The sequence below is a fragment of the Carettochelys insculpta genome, chromosome 1 (genome assembly GCF_033958435.1).
Source record: "Carettochelys insculpta isolate YL-2023 chromosome 1, ASM3395843v1, whole genome shotgun sequence".
Taxonomy (NCBI): domain Eukaryota; kingdom Metazoa; phylum Chordata; order Testudines; family Carettochelyidae; genus Carettochelys; species Carettochelys insculpta.
Window position 1 is genome coordinate 383,893 of NC_134137.1, and position 14,609 is coordinate 398,501.

General features: G+C 51.1%; 1 protein-coding gene across 2 annotated transcripts in view; it reads right to left on the bottom strand.

Annotated features, from left to right (window-relative positions):
- Positions 1-86: 86 nt before the first annotated feature.
- ILK (integrin linked kinase) overlaps positions 87-14,609 on the bottom strand; it is a 30,097-nt gene continuing 15,574 nt past the window's right edge. For both annotated transcript variants that reach the window (XM_075009886.1, XM_075009816.1), the window contains exons 3-13: positions 13,362-13,527; positions 12,899-12,994; positions 12,715-12,811; positions 3,119-3,202; positions 2,770-2,855; positions 2,162-2,271; positions 1,959-2,086; positions 980-1,101; positions 787-886; positions 509-639; positions 87-419 (exon numbers count right to left, since the gene is read on the bottom strand). In XM_075009886.1, the coding sequence (XP_074865987.1) occupies positions 270-419; positions 509-639; positions 787-886; positions 980-1,101; positions 1,959-2,086; positions 2,162-2,271; positions 2,770-2,855; positions 3,119-3,202; positions 12,715-12,811; positions 12,899-12,994; positions 13,362-13,527 (1,270 nt within the window). In that variant the 3' untranslated portion in view covers positions 87-269. The remainder of the gene's footprint in view (positions 420-508; positions 640-786; positions 887-979; positions 1,102-1,958; positions 2,087-2,161; positions 2,272-2,769; positions 2,856-3,118; positions 3,203-12,714; positions 12,812-12,898; positions 12,995-13,361; positions 13,528-14,609) is intronic.

The following is a 14,609-nucleotide window of genomic DNA, read 5'->3' on the forward strand; positions in this document are numbered from 1 at the left end:
GGTATTGGTTGGGACCAGCCTGGACCTGCAACTGTGGGGGAAGATGAAGGTGCCTGCTGTGCCGCGGGTCCTGGGAGCCGGGTGTATGTGTTTGGGGGGGAGGGGCGGGAGGTGTGTACGCTGGAGCAGGCAGCTTGCACGGTGGCTCCAGGGGAGACCGCACCATTTGTAGAAAGCGTCTGGCTGACTCAGGTTGCAGGGTGGCACCTCCTGAAGGCACTTGGGATGTGGGGGGAGCTTGGCAGCAGCAAGCAGCAGAGGATTGGCCCTTATTTCTCCTGCATCTTCTCCAAGATGGGGACAATCATGTCAAACTTGGGCCGTTTTGCAGGGTCTTCGTTCATACAGATCTTCATCAGCTTGCATATGTGAGGGGAGATGCCAGGCGGGATGGTTGGGCGCAGCCCCTCCAGTGCTACCTGTGGGCAAGTAGGATTAGAGCTGGGGCCCGGCCCCAGCTGGACCCTTCTCCCCACACCCCAGCTCTCTGGCAGGGCCCCCTGCTCACCTTCATGCCGATCTCCATGTTGGACAGGTCTGCAAAGGGCACCTCCCGTGTCACCAGCTCCCACAGCAGCACTGCAAAGCTCCACATGTCAGCCGAGCGCCGGTTGATCTCCTCTGGCTTCTTCTGAAGAGCTGCAGGGCAGCCACAACATGGAGAAGTCAGGGATAGCACACCCCAGGAAGGGGCAGCTAGCCATAAGGCTGGCAGGAACTAGGATGTAGCAGCTCCCTACTGGGGTAGGAGGGTCTGTGGTAACACCCTTAGTACTTAGCACTCACCCTCTGGTGCCACCCAGGCTGGGGCATACATTCTCCCCGGGCACTGGAAGGAGAACTTCACATCTGCCATGCTGAGGCGTGCTGTCATGTCCTCGTCAATCTGTAGGAGGAGAGGTGGTCAGCCAGGCATTCTGGAGCACCCGTACGCTGAACTGTTGTGGCCCAGCTCCAGAGCCCTGTTCCCTGCACTCACCATGATGCTGCGGCTGTTGAGATGGTGCCGTGGAATGAGGGGCTCCAGTGTGTGCAGGAAGGACATGCCCCGTGCAATGTCCAGAGCAAACTTCACTGCTTGTGTCTGATCCACCACAAAGTCTGCAAGAAGAAAGAGATCATCAGAGCAGGCAGCAGTGCTGATGGGAGGGAGGGACTAGGAGTAGGTGCTGGAGGAGGGGGAGCAGGCAGAAACTGGGTGCCAGTGGCAGAGATATGGGCACAAGGGGGGAGGGGGATGCTGATACAGGCAAGAGGATGGGCATGGGGCTGATGCTGGAGGGGATGGATGAGAGGAGCAGGATATGAGGCTAACATAGGTGCTAGGGGGTGGACAAAGGGAAAGGGTGTGGGCCTGATGCAGGTGCTAAGGGAACAGATAGATGGACAAGGGCAGCAGGATGTGGGGCTAATGCAGGCGCTAGGGGGCTTGATGGACAAGGGGAGTAGGATGTGGGGCTGATGCCGTGCTAAGGCACGGATGGAGGAGGGGAGCGAAAGCCAGGGCTGATCGGTGAGAAGGACCAGGGGTCGGGAGGCAGGGTTGATGCAGGGGCTATGGGGACTGGTCATGGGGCTGTGGGGGTGGTAGGGAGGATGGACTCAGGGTTGTGAGCCCCAGGGGGAGGGGATGGTCAAGGGGAGTAGGATACATGGCTGATGGTGGGGGAGAGGGCGGGTGCTAGGGGATGGAACAGGTGAGCATCTGCTTGATGTGTGTAGAACTTGGTAAGGGTGGCCAGAGGCTGGGACTGGATGAGGCTAGTGGTGATGGCAGAGGGGCTGGGGCTCCTTCCTCACCCCCAGTTGCTGAGGGCCATGTAGGATGAACTCCAGGGGAAATTCTGGGGCAGTTACAGGGCTGGAGGTGGCCCCCCAGGTGTGGCTACCCCACCCACCAAGGGTCCTGCACAGCTGCGGTTTTCATTGGCACAGATGTGCCTGGCCCTGACACTCACTCGTCCCCTCATGTAAGACGTTGTAGAGGGAGCCATAGGGCATCCAATGTGTGATGACAATGGGGTGGGGGGCAGGGGGAGACTGGCAGGCCCCCAGCACTGGCAGGACATTGGGGTGCGAGAAGATCCTGGAAGAGAGACAAGGAGTGTGAAAACAGCAAAGTTCCACCTGCACCAGTTCCCCACTTCACCCCAGGACCTACCGGAGCTTGGGATACTCCTCATTGAAGTCTCTGCTCTTCCGTGTTGTCCAGTCCCGGACTTTCATCACTTTGATAACAATGTCATTGCCCTGCCAGCGTCCCTTCCACAGCTTCACAAAGACAGGACAGGGTTAGCAGAGGCTGGGGAGGGGCAAGCCTTCGGCAGGGCAGCTACAAGCTAGGGTTAGCTGTGGACATGGGACTGGTGTCAGGTGGAGATGGGGGCTAGGAAGGGGTCAGGTGGGGACATGCCAGGGTGAGCTGAGGACGTGGGCCAGGGAAAGGGGCAGGGGCTAGGTAAAGACTGGGACTGCGGTTAGTTGGGTCCATGGGTCAGGACAGGGACAGCCCACTGCTGTAGAAGAGTTACTTTCATACCTCTCTCCCACCCCACAGGGGGACAGGGCAGGGCTACTATGGCCTGGCTCAGAGGGGAGCTGCACACCAAGATGCTGAGGGCTGACCCTACAGCATTTGTGCAGCAGCAGGGGGACTGGCACTGTGTACAGCTACACTATAGGTCTGGTCCCACCGCCACCCCCCTGAATCCTGTTGCTGCTGAGACTCTAGGGTCTGCCCAGGAGGGTCCTACCATTGGGGCCCCCCACCTCTCCTGACTGGTTCTCGTTGAGTTTGTGGCCCAAGGTCAGCTGCTTGAAGTCTATGCCAGCCAGTTTGTTCAGGGTCCCATTTCCTGCCACAAGAAAGGGAGACACTGTCACGCCCCAGGGACCCCTGCATGAGCCCTTCCCCCACCATTCTCTGCCCCCAGAAGAACTGGGGTGTACGATACTAATCCCCTGCCCACACAGCCTTGCCCACCCTGAAGTTGCCTACCCAGGTAGAGACTTTGCCCTCCCCTCTACACAAACCACCGGAAGGTGCCCCAGACTACCTGCTGGGAGTCACCTCCCCCCCCATGTTCCTCCCCCTCCCAGCCAGGTCCCAGATCCTTACGGGGCCGTGTGCGGGTGGTGCCCTTCCAAAAGTTGTCCTTGTAGGGGATCTTGGTCAGGCTCTGGCCCAGCTTCTCTGCACGATCTGGGGAGATGAGACATTGAGCGCAGGGGCAGACACTAAAACAGCCAGACTGAGGTGCTGATTCCACTACCACAAGCCAGCCCGGCTGACTAAAACTGGGTATAAGCGACACCTAGGCTGCCTGAGGTGGCCTAGTTGAGATGGCTCAAAGATCACTTGAACATGTGGGAACTCTAAACCCGTCAGCCTGACCTCAATCCCTGGGAAAGTACTGGAGGGAATCCTCGAGGAATCCGTTTTGGAGCACTTGGAAGAGGGGAAAGTGATCAAACATAGGCAAGTCCTGCCTCACCAATCTGATTAGCTTCCATGACGGGTAATGGGCTCTGTGGACATGGGGAAGTAAGTGGATGTGATATACCTTGACTTCAGCAAAGCTTTTGACACAGTCTCCCACGGCATTCTTGTCCACAAGTTAAGGAAGTATGGATGGGATCCATGGACTACAAGATGGATAGAAAGCTGGCTTGACAGTCCAGCCCAACAGGTAGTAGTCAATGGCTCAATATCAATGGCAGTTGGTTTCAAGCGGAGTGCCGCAAAGCTCGGCTGTGGGGCTGGTGTTGTTCAACATCTTTATTTATCACCTGGATGAGGGATGGGATTGCACCCTCAGCAAATTTGCAGACAGCACAAAGCTAGGGGGAGAGGTAGATACGTTGGAGGGTAGAGATAGGATCCAGAGTCACCTGGATAAATTGGAGGACTGGGCCAAAAGAAATCTGATGCAGTTCAACAAGGAGAAGTGTTGAGTCCTGCACTTGGGATGGAAGAATCCCAAGCATTGTTATAAGCTGGGGACTCACTGGCTAAGCAGCAGTACAGTGGAAAGGGACCTAGGGGTTATGGTGGATGAAAGGCTAGATAGGAGTAAACATTAACAGAGAGGGAGCCATGCTAGTCTATACACTATCAAAACAAAAAGCAGTCAAGTAGCACTTTAAAGACTAGCAAAATAATTTATTAGGTGAGCTTTGGTGGGACAGACCCACTTCTTCAGACCATAGCCAGACCAGAACAGACTCAATATTTAAGGCACAGAGAACCAAAGGCAGTAATCAAGGAGGACACACAAAAAATCTCCGTTCTCTGATTTGCTCACCTTGATCATTTTTTTCTGATGTGTCCTCCTTGCTTACTAGTTTTGGTTCTCTGTGCTTTAAATATTGAGTCTGTTCTGGTCTGGCTATAGTCTGAAGAAGTGGGTCTGTCCCACCAAAGCTCACCTAATAAATTATTTTGCTAATGTTTAAAGTGCTACTTAACTGCTTTTTGTTTGGATAGGAGTAAACAGTGTGCCCTTGTGTGATGTAGTGGGGGATAGGTGTGTGTACATGAGTGGCTCACAGAGGGTGTGGGGTTCCTGCTGAGGATAACCAAGGGGACCATGTGACACCTCTGGACTGCAGACAAAGGAGGAGGTGGAGCCTGAGGGGTTTGAATTGGAACTGGGGAGTTGGAAAGCAGTTAGTTTGGGCTGGGAGCAGGAGAGACCAAGGAGGGGGCAAGGCCCCAGCTCCCATGGCCCCTTGGGGCCTCCTCTCCCAACATGAATTGGATTGGCAGTCTCTGCTTGCTGTACTGACTCTTTTGTATGATGTTGTGTCCTGTTAGCTAATAAATCCGCTGTTCTCCTGCTTAGTGAGAGTCACTCCTGCCTGCGGATGGGGTGCAGAGCTTGGGGACCCCTGAACCCCATCACACCTTGTAGCCAAAAAGGCTAATAGCGTATTGGGGTGCATTAGGAGCAGCATTGCAAGCAGATCTAGAGAAGTGGTTGTTCCCCTCCATTTGGCCCTGGTGAGGCCACATCTGGAATATTGTGTCCAGTTTTGGGGCCCCCAGTATAAAAAGGATGTGGATGTGCTGGAGCAGGTTCAGCAGAGGGCAACAAAAATTATTAGTGGGCTGGAGCACAAGGCCTAAGAGGATAGGCTGCAGGATCTGGGCTTGTTTAGTTTACAGAAGAGAAGACTGAGGGCTGATTTAATAGCAGCCTTCAACTTCCTAAAGGGATGCTCTAAAGAGGAAGGTGAGAAACTGTTCTCGGTGTCATATGGCAGAACAAGGAGCAAATGGTCTGAAGTTAGGGAGAGGTGTAGCTTGGATATTAGGAAAACCTACTTCACCAGAGGGTGGCGAAGCACTGGGATGCGTTGCCTACAGAGGTGGTGGATTCTCCATCACTTGAGGTTTCTAAGTCCCAGCTTGACAATGTCCTGGCTGGGATGACTTAGTTGGGGTTGATCCTGCTTGAAGCAGGGCATTGGACTTGATGACCTCCTGAGGTCCCTTCCAGCCCTATGATTCTATGAATGAAGTGATCTCAAGTCTGGCCCCTCACATGAAAGTTGAATGGGTGAATGACAATGAGCTGAACTATCCTGGCTCCTTCCCATCCCCCTAGTCAGGGTCAGAAAATTTGCCAGCTCCTCATCCCAGCCCCAGGCTGGGAGTACAGGCCAACACAGGATTTCGCTGCAAGGGAGGCCAGGCTGTGCCCTTCAGCTGAGTCCTGCATGTGACCATGACATACCATCTGAATCCCTCACTCATAACGGAGGAATAGCTTAGTGGCTTGAGCATTGGCCTGCTAAATGCAAGGCTGTGAGCTCAGCCCTTGAGGGGGCCATTTAGGGATTGGCACAAATAGGTTTAAAAAAAATGGTGCTTGGTTCTGCCAAGACAGCAGGGGACTAGTCTCAATGACCTCCTGAGGTCCCTGCCAGCTCTACAAGATGCTTGTCACCAAAAGTAGAAAACACTTGGCATCTTGTATTGCAGCAGAGCTGTGCCCTCCCCATCTCTTACAACCCTGGATCCTGAAATCAACTATACTGTACACATCAACCCAGGGAGATAGTGGCCCAGGAGCCCTACCATGAGGAGAAATGACCAGGGAGAAGAGAAGCCCAGGGCCATAGCCACAAAAGTCATACTCAGGAGCCACTTCCTTGCTGTTCCATTGTTTTACGGGTCTCACAAACGCTCCAGGGGGTCATGGAAGCTCCTCTGCTGGAGGTTTGTCAAAGGAGGCTGGAGCCATCTGTCAGGGATGGGTCAGACCCAATAAACCCAGCATTGTGGCATGCATCAGATTAGCTGATCCTGGTGGGCCCTTCCAACCATGTGCTTCTACCCTGCCATCCCAAAGCACCCTCTGGTACTTGACCACCACCTAGAGTTCCAGGAATCCCAACAAATGCCTTATGTCTCCCACCTCTTCTCTCCTTTCTCCTCCACACTGGGGCTGTCTGGTTTTGGTGAACAGCAGAAGGGGGATTCCTTCACATGGTGGGACAGAGTATAATTAACCTCTTCCTTTCTGCACAGAGAGGTGGGTGATAAAATGAGGCTCTGACAGTCTGCCTCCAAAGTAAGAGATTGTTTGACTATGCAAACAAACACAATCTTAGTTTTGCTTGTCTTGGTTTCCTGTTCTTTCTTGGGTTTTGATCAACAAACTTTAACTTTGGAATGGAGGCACTGGCACATCTACTAAGAAAGAGCAAAAGCTGCAGCTTGGTAATGCTGTTTCATAGACTTAACTCTGGGCCCTTGAAAGCAATGCCACAGTGCCATGGGGTGACAGTAGCAGGGCAAGGGTGCCAGGATCAGGAGCAAGGGGAATGAAGGTGGGATGTGGGGGCATAGGGGTCAGAGAACGTGTGAAGTGGGATGCAGTAGCCACCAGAAAGAGCAGGAGAGATGCCAGGCAGATGACTTGGTGGTGAAGTTTGGACAGAGGGATTGTGGGATACTCAGGTGCAGAGGGTGGAAAGGTTGCAGTTGTGGGGTGGACTGCAGGGGTGCAAGAGATGTGCGTGGTAGTATGTAAAGAACAAATCATATCACACCAACCTGACAGCTTTCTGTGGTAGGATAACAAGCTTTATGAATGGCAGGGGAAGCAGTATACACAGTGCAGCTAAACTTAAGAAAAGCACCTGATACAGTCTTGCATGACCTTCCTATCAATAAATTAGCAAAATACAACCCAGATGAGGCTACCATAATGTGGTGCATAACTGTTCCCATAGATCAGTTTACCAAGGATTCAGTTACTCTGGAAGGGTGTAACAAGTAGGGTTCCACAGAGGTCAGTCCGGGACCCATTCTGTTCAATATCGATCAACAGTTTAGAAGGGTGTTGCAAGGCACGACAAAAGAGATGGGGAGCACTAGGTGGTATGAGGGATGGTGTGAAGTGCAGAGCTGCAGGGGCTGGGTAGGGATGACATGGGGGGAGGAACAAGGCACAATTTGGGGGACAAGGGAGGTGCAGGGTGGGATGTGGGGAGAAGAGGGAAGTGCAGGGCAATGTGACGTGGGGATTATATTCCTATAGATCTACTGTCCTATAGTAACCCCATGTGTGTGCTGCAGCTTCCTGGGGCAGTGCACCAATCCATAGGTAGTAATGAGTGTTTTGGATGTAACAGCTTCCTGCATGCACTCAACGGCGGATGTCCTTCATAACCTGAGCCTGTCAGGGGGAGTCACCAGATGACATATTTTGCCTGGGAAGCAGGACAAAGGCTAGAGGAGGGGCCTGGCAGGGGGTTGGTACCAACCTGCAGGGAGTGTGGCAGTTGTGGCTTGCTTGGAGCTCAGGACAAGAGCCAGACCCTAGCTTGAGGGGCCCTCTCCCAAAGATGTTTTGCACAGACTGGTTCTTAGCCCTGAGCTGACAAGTCTGTTCTCCTGTGTCCCTGTGACCTAATAAACCTTTGGGTCTACCTGCTAAATGAGAGTCACACATCCTTAAGAATGGCTGTACTGGGTCAGACCAAAAGTCCATCTACCCTGTATCCTGGCTTCCAGTAATGGCCAATGCCAGGCACCCCAGATGGAGTGAACAGAACACGTAATCATCAAGTGATCGATCCCTCCCCTATTATCCATCTCCAGCTTCTGGCAAAGAGGCCAGGGACACCATTCCTACCCATCCTGGCCAATAGCCATTGATAGACCAAGCTCCATGGATTTTCTAGCTCTTTTTCTGAATACTGTTAGAAGTCCTCGTCTTCACAACATCCTCATGCAAAGAGTCCACAGGTTGTCTGCATTGCATGAAGAAATCCTTCCTTGTTTCTTTTAAACTGGCTACCTATTGATTTAGTGACTCCGTAGTTCTTCTGATATGGGAACAAGTATGTAACTTTTCCTTACTTTCTCCACACCAGTCATGATTTTATATACCCCTATCATATCCCCCTTACTCACCTCTTTTCTAAGTTGAAAAGTTCCAGTCTTTTTAATCTCTCCTTATACAGGCAGCCCTTCCAAACCGCTCATCATTTTTGTTGCCCTTTTCAGAACTTTTTCCAATGCCAAGAAATCTTTTTGAGCGAAGGGAACCACATCTATATGCAATATTCAAGATGTGGGCATACCACACATTTGTACAGAGGCAGTTAAAATATTCATTCTCTCCTTCTAGAACTGCCTTTTCCCACTCTTATTGCAGCCCTCTGGCCTGACTTTGTTACAGTATTCTCTGTATTATTCTCAGTACCTTTCCCAATCATTCCCAACATTGTTTGCTTTTTTGATTGCCGCTGCACAAGGATGGGATGATTTCAGAGGACTGTCCACAATGACTCCAAGACCTCTCTAATTTATTCATCATTTTGTACCTATATTTAGGACTATGTTTTCCAATATGCATTATTTTGCATTTATCACCACTAAAATTTATCTGCCTTTTTATTGCCCATTCACCTCATTTTGGGAGCTCCTTTTAAAGCTCTTCATAGTCTGCTTTGGACTTAACTCTCTTGAGCAACTTTGTATCATCTGCAAATTTTGCCAGCTGTTTCCCCTGATTCCAAATCATTTATGAATAAGTTGAATAGGATTGGTCCCAGTACAGACACCTCAGGACACCACTAGTCACCCCTCTCCATTCTGAAAACTGGCTGTTTATTCCTACCCTCTGTTTTCTGTCTTTTAACCAGTTTTCAGTCCATAAGAGGACCTTCCCTCTTGTCTCTTGACTGCTTGCTTTACTTAAGAGCCTTTTGGTGAGGGACCTTTTTGGTGAGAAGACTGGAAAAGGGCAAATATAGTGCACATCTATAAAAAGGGGAATAAGAATAACGCAGGAAACTACAGGCCAGTCAGCTTAACTTCAGTGCCAGGAAAGATGACGGAGCAGGTAATTAAAGAAATCATCTACAAGCACTTGGAAGGTGGTAAGGTAATAGGGAACAACCACCATGGGTTTGTAAAGAATAAATCTTGTCAAACTAATCTGATAGCTTTCTTTGACAGGATAATGAGCCTTGTGGATAGGGGAGAAGCGGTAGATGTGGTATACCTAGACTTTAGTACAGCATTTGATATGGTCTCTCATGATATTCTTATAAAAAACTAGGCAAATACAATTAAGATGAGGCTACTATAAGGTGGGTGCATAGCTGGCTGGATAACCGTACCCAGAGAGTAGTTCTTAATGGTTCTCAATCCTGCTGGAAAAGTATAACAAGTGGGGTTCCGCAGGGGTCTGTGTTACGACTGGTTCTGTTCAATGTCATCATCTATGATTTAGATATTGGCATAGAAAGTACACTTATTATGTCTGCAGATGATACCAAGTTGGGAGGGGTTGCAATTGCTTTGGAGGATAGGGTCATAATTCAAAATGATCTGGATAAATTGGAGGAATGATCTGTGGTAAACAGGATGAAGTTTAATAAGGACAAATGCAAAGTGCTCCACTTGGTGAGGAACAATCAGTTTCACATGTACAGAATGGGGAGAGACTGTCTAGGAATGACTACAGCAGAAAGGGATCTAGGGGTTATAGTGGATCACAAGCTAAATATGAGTCAACAGTGTGATGCTGTTGCAAAAAAAGCAAACGTGATTCTGGGATGCATTAACAGGTGTTGTGAACAAGACACGAGAAGTCATTCTTCCGCTCTACTCTGTGCTGGTTAGGCCTCAGCTGGAGTATTGTGTCCAGTTCTGGGCACCACAGTTCAAAAAAGATGTGGAGAAACTAGAGAGGGTCCAGAAAAGAGCGACAAGAATGATCAAAGGTCTGGAGAATGTGACCTATGAAAAAAGGTTGAAAGAACTGGGCTTGTTCAGTTTGGAAAAGAGAAGATTGAGGGGAGACATGACAGCGGTTTTCAGGTATCTAAAAGGGAGTCATAAGGAGGAAGGAGAAAACTTGTTCTTCTTGGCCTCTGAGGATAGAACAAGAGGCAACAGGCTTAAACTGCAGCAAGGGAGGTTTAGGTTGGACATTAGGAAAAGTTCCTAACTGTCAGGGCGGTCAAACAGTGGAATAAATTGCCAAGGGAGGTTGTGGAATCTCGCTGGAGATAAGAACAGGTTAGATAGATGTCTGTCAGGGATGGTTTAGCCAGTACTTGGTCCTGACATAGGGGCAGGGGGGCTGGACTCAATGGCCTCTCGAGGTCCCTTCCAGTCCTAGTATTCTATGATTCAATGAAATCTAAGTACATTGTACCCACTGGATCTCCCTTGTCCACATTCTGGCTGACATCCTTAAAAAACTCTAGTAGATTGGTGAGGTATTATTTCCCTTTACAGAAACCAGGTTGACTTTTCCACAGTAAATTATGATCATCCATAACCATCTCTGACCATTCTGTTCTTCACTATAGTTTCAACTAAGTTGCCCAATACTGAAATTAGACTTACTGGTCTACAGTTGCCAGAATCACCTTTTGAGCCCTTTTAAAAGCTTAGTGTCACATTAGCTATCCTCCTGCCATTTGGCACAGAAGATAATTTAAAGGATAGCTTACAAACCACACAGTTAGTAGTTCCAAAATTTCACATGAGTTCTTTCAGAATGCTTGGGTGAATGCCATCTGCTCCTGGTGATTTATTACTGTCTAGTTGATCAATTTGTACCAAAACCTCCTATACTGACAGTTCAGTCTGGGACAATTCCTCAGATGTGTCACCTAAAAAGAATGACTCGGGTTTGGGAATCTCCCCAACATCCTCGGCTGTGAAGACTAATGCAAAGAATTCATTTAGTTTCCCTACACTAACCTTATTTTTCTTGAGTGCTCTTTTTGCATTTCAATTATCCATTGTGCCCTCTGGTTGTTCAGCAGCTTCCTGCTTCTGATGTACTTAAAAAATTTTCTATTACTTTTTGAGTTTTTGGCTACTTATTCTTCAGATTCCTTTTTGGCCTTACTAATTATATTTTTACACTTCATTTTACAGAGTTTATGCTCCTTTCTATTTTCCTTGCTATGATTCCACTTCTTAAACAACGCCTTTTCTCTCTCACGGCTTCTTTACCTGGTTAAGCCATGGTGGCACTTCTTTGGTTCTCTTACCCCCTCCCCTTTTTTTTAAATAATAATTTGGGGTATATGTTTAAGCAGTGGTTTTTTTTGTTGTTGTTAAAAAAAAAAGGGGGGGGGGGTGCGGGTACTACCCTCTCCCCCCACCCAGTCACATGGCTGGGGCCACTGAGATGTCGGTACTCAGTGCCAGCACAAAAAAGGTACTGCACTTAGGTTGGGCCTCTATTATGGTGTCTTTGAAAAGTTTCCATGCAGCTTGCAGGGATTTCACTTTTGTCACCGTAACTTTTAACTTCCATTTAACTAACCTCCTCATTTTTGTGTTGTTCCCCTTTCTGAAATTAAATGCTACACAGTTGAGCTGCTGGGGTCTTGTTCCTGCCACAAAGATGTCAAATTTAATTATATTATGGTCATTTTTTCCCAAGTGGTCCAGCTACAGTCACCTCCTGGACCACATCCTGCACTCCATTTAGGATTAAAACAAGAACTACTTCTCCCCTTGTGGGTTCCAGAAACAGCTGCTCCAAGAAGCATCATTTAAGGTGTTAAGAAACTTAGTGTCACATTAGCTGTCCTCCTGCCAATTTGGTACAGAAGATTATTTAAAAGGGCAGCTTGCAAACCACGGTTCGTAGTTCCAAAATTTCACATTTTACTACTTTCAGAACTCTCCACCCTGTCCTGAGGTGTCCAGTCAATATGAAGATAGTTGAAATCCCACATTATCTCAGCTTGCGGAGGCAAGCAACCCCACAACCACCCGCTTTGCCTGAAGCCCTGCCCCCCAGCCATGGCCACAGTTGGCTGCTGGCCTCTGGTCTCCCATCCCCAGCTGAGCCACCAGTGCCAGTGCTGGGAGAACAGGCCACTCAGCGCAGCCTCCAGCCTGCCTGGTCCAGCATCTGTCACCCTAAGAGCAGGCTGGGGGAGGGAATCCGTGGGCCTCAAGTGGAGGATGGGTGGCACCAGGTGTGGCAATTTGGAAGGTGCTGCCTTCCCCTGCCTGGAGTACCCACTGACCATGATCACATCTGACTGTGGCTGGGGATGCACAGCACAGTAACACATCACCCCCTCCCCCCACTTTCATGACAGGGTGAGGTGTGAGGCAGGATGGGGAGAATGCCAGGAGGGCCTAGCAGGTTCAGGCAGGGATGAGGGGCACACAGGGACAGTGTGGCAAGGGGGTCATCAGGGCACTTCTACCTTTCAGCAATTCGCGCAGCGGTCCCTTGGCCTTGTCCAGGGGCATCTCGCCATATTTGTTGCAGATGCTGACGAGAGCCCCACTGCTCACCAGGTCCTGGGTCGGGGGACAAGGACAGGGTGAGAACCCAGTGCCCAGCCCACTCTCCACCGCCCTCCACACTGGCCATGGGGCCCTGCTCACCTCAGCCACCTGCTCGTGCCCCCAGAAGCAGGCGTAGTGCAGTGGGGTGTTCCCATGCTCATTCACCGCATTGATGTCTGCCTTGAACTGGATCAGCTGGGAGGGAAGACACTGCAGACTCAGTGGGAGAGAGGGGGCACAAACCCTGCACCCCCAAGGGTCACTGCCCACCCTCCAGACAGGGGAATGGGCAGGGGGCTGGCTGGGAAGAAGTGCTGCCAAGGCGACAGCTGCTGACTTTGAAGGGGAAGGTAGCTGTAGGGGCAGGCAGGGAGCCGGGGGGAGGCTCAGTGGGAGGCAGCCCCAGGATGGGGGATGACAGGCGGTGGGAGGATGGGGAGCTCCAGGACAGGGGCTGACGAGGGAGCAGGGGAAGGGAAGGCAGCCCCAGGACAGAAGCTGGTGGGGGTGGGGGCAAGCGGCCCCAAGACAGAGACTGACGGGCAGCGGCCCAACCCAGTACCTTCTGCACAATGTCACGGTGCCCATGGCTGGCTGCCAGGTGCAGTGGGGTGTCGTCTCCACGGTTCATAACATTGATGCGTGCACCACGCATGATGAGCATGTCCACCACATTGGAGCGGCCCTCGCGGCAGGCCCAGTGCAGGGGGCTGAACCCGTGGTCGTCCCTGGGGAGGGGAAGCGTTAGTTCTGGGGGAAGCTGAACTAGCTCACACCCCAGCAGCCCTCTCCCCTTACTGACTGATCCCAGTTCCATGCTGCACCCACGGGAGGCAGGACATGACCCCTCGCCCCATCTGGTTCAGGGAACCCCAGGCCTGTGGGTTCACAGGCACTGGGAACAGTGAGGCCAGGCTAGGGTGGCTGAGCTGGGATGGGGCAGGGAGGAGGGTCACAGAACAAGGGGGACTGGAGGGTGTAACGGATGAGTCTGGGGGATGCCAAGACCTGTCAATGGGTGGAGGGAGGGGTGTCTCCAGCCCTCTGCCAACTCCCATGCAGAGGAGGCAGCAGTGGTTCAATTTCAGCTCTTCCCCTCCAGGGCAGAGGCTCCAGCCTGCATTCCTCCCCCACCTGCCAAATAAGGGTAGCTGAGAGTGGCCAGGCCTTAAAAGGAGAGTCCGGCCCTGGGGTGGGGAGGGATGAGGAGACAGCTTCTTCCGCAGGCCTGGCTCAGACCCACAGCTTAGGAGAGCTTTCTCCTCCCTCCCACTCCTGCCCCACAGCCCAGCGAGCACCCGCCAAGCACCCAGCGCCAGCCCCACAGCCCAGCGAGCATCAACTTAAGGCTCACGAACAATTTAAGGAAACGTTAAGAGACTTCAGCAAACAGGCACTCTCAAATGGATGCAAAACACACTGATCCCAATGCAAGAAAATGGCTCGAGGAAGGGGGTGCTGTGCCGCAGAGTTTGGGCTCATCTGCCACTTCCACTGGGATCTCAGCCCAGGCTGACAGCAACCTGGTCCCGATTCAGCCTCGTTTATCATTAGCTCCGCCAAATATTGAAAGTGAGCGACAAGCTGGTATAGATAACATCAACTGGCAAGACAGCGAGCGTGTGCAAGTGTGTGTGCAAGCACGTGTAAGCATACGTATGTCAACTGCTTCTCGCCTGTGTTCTCACTACCCACCGTATCACTTTCTCCCATGAGAAAGATCCCATGTGCTTCTTATCAGCAGAACAGCGGCAGCATATGGAGAACCAGTGTCTCCTCAGGCCTTCACCCAGACCTCCCCACCCCAAGC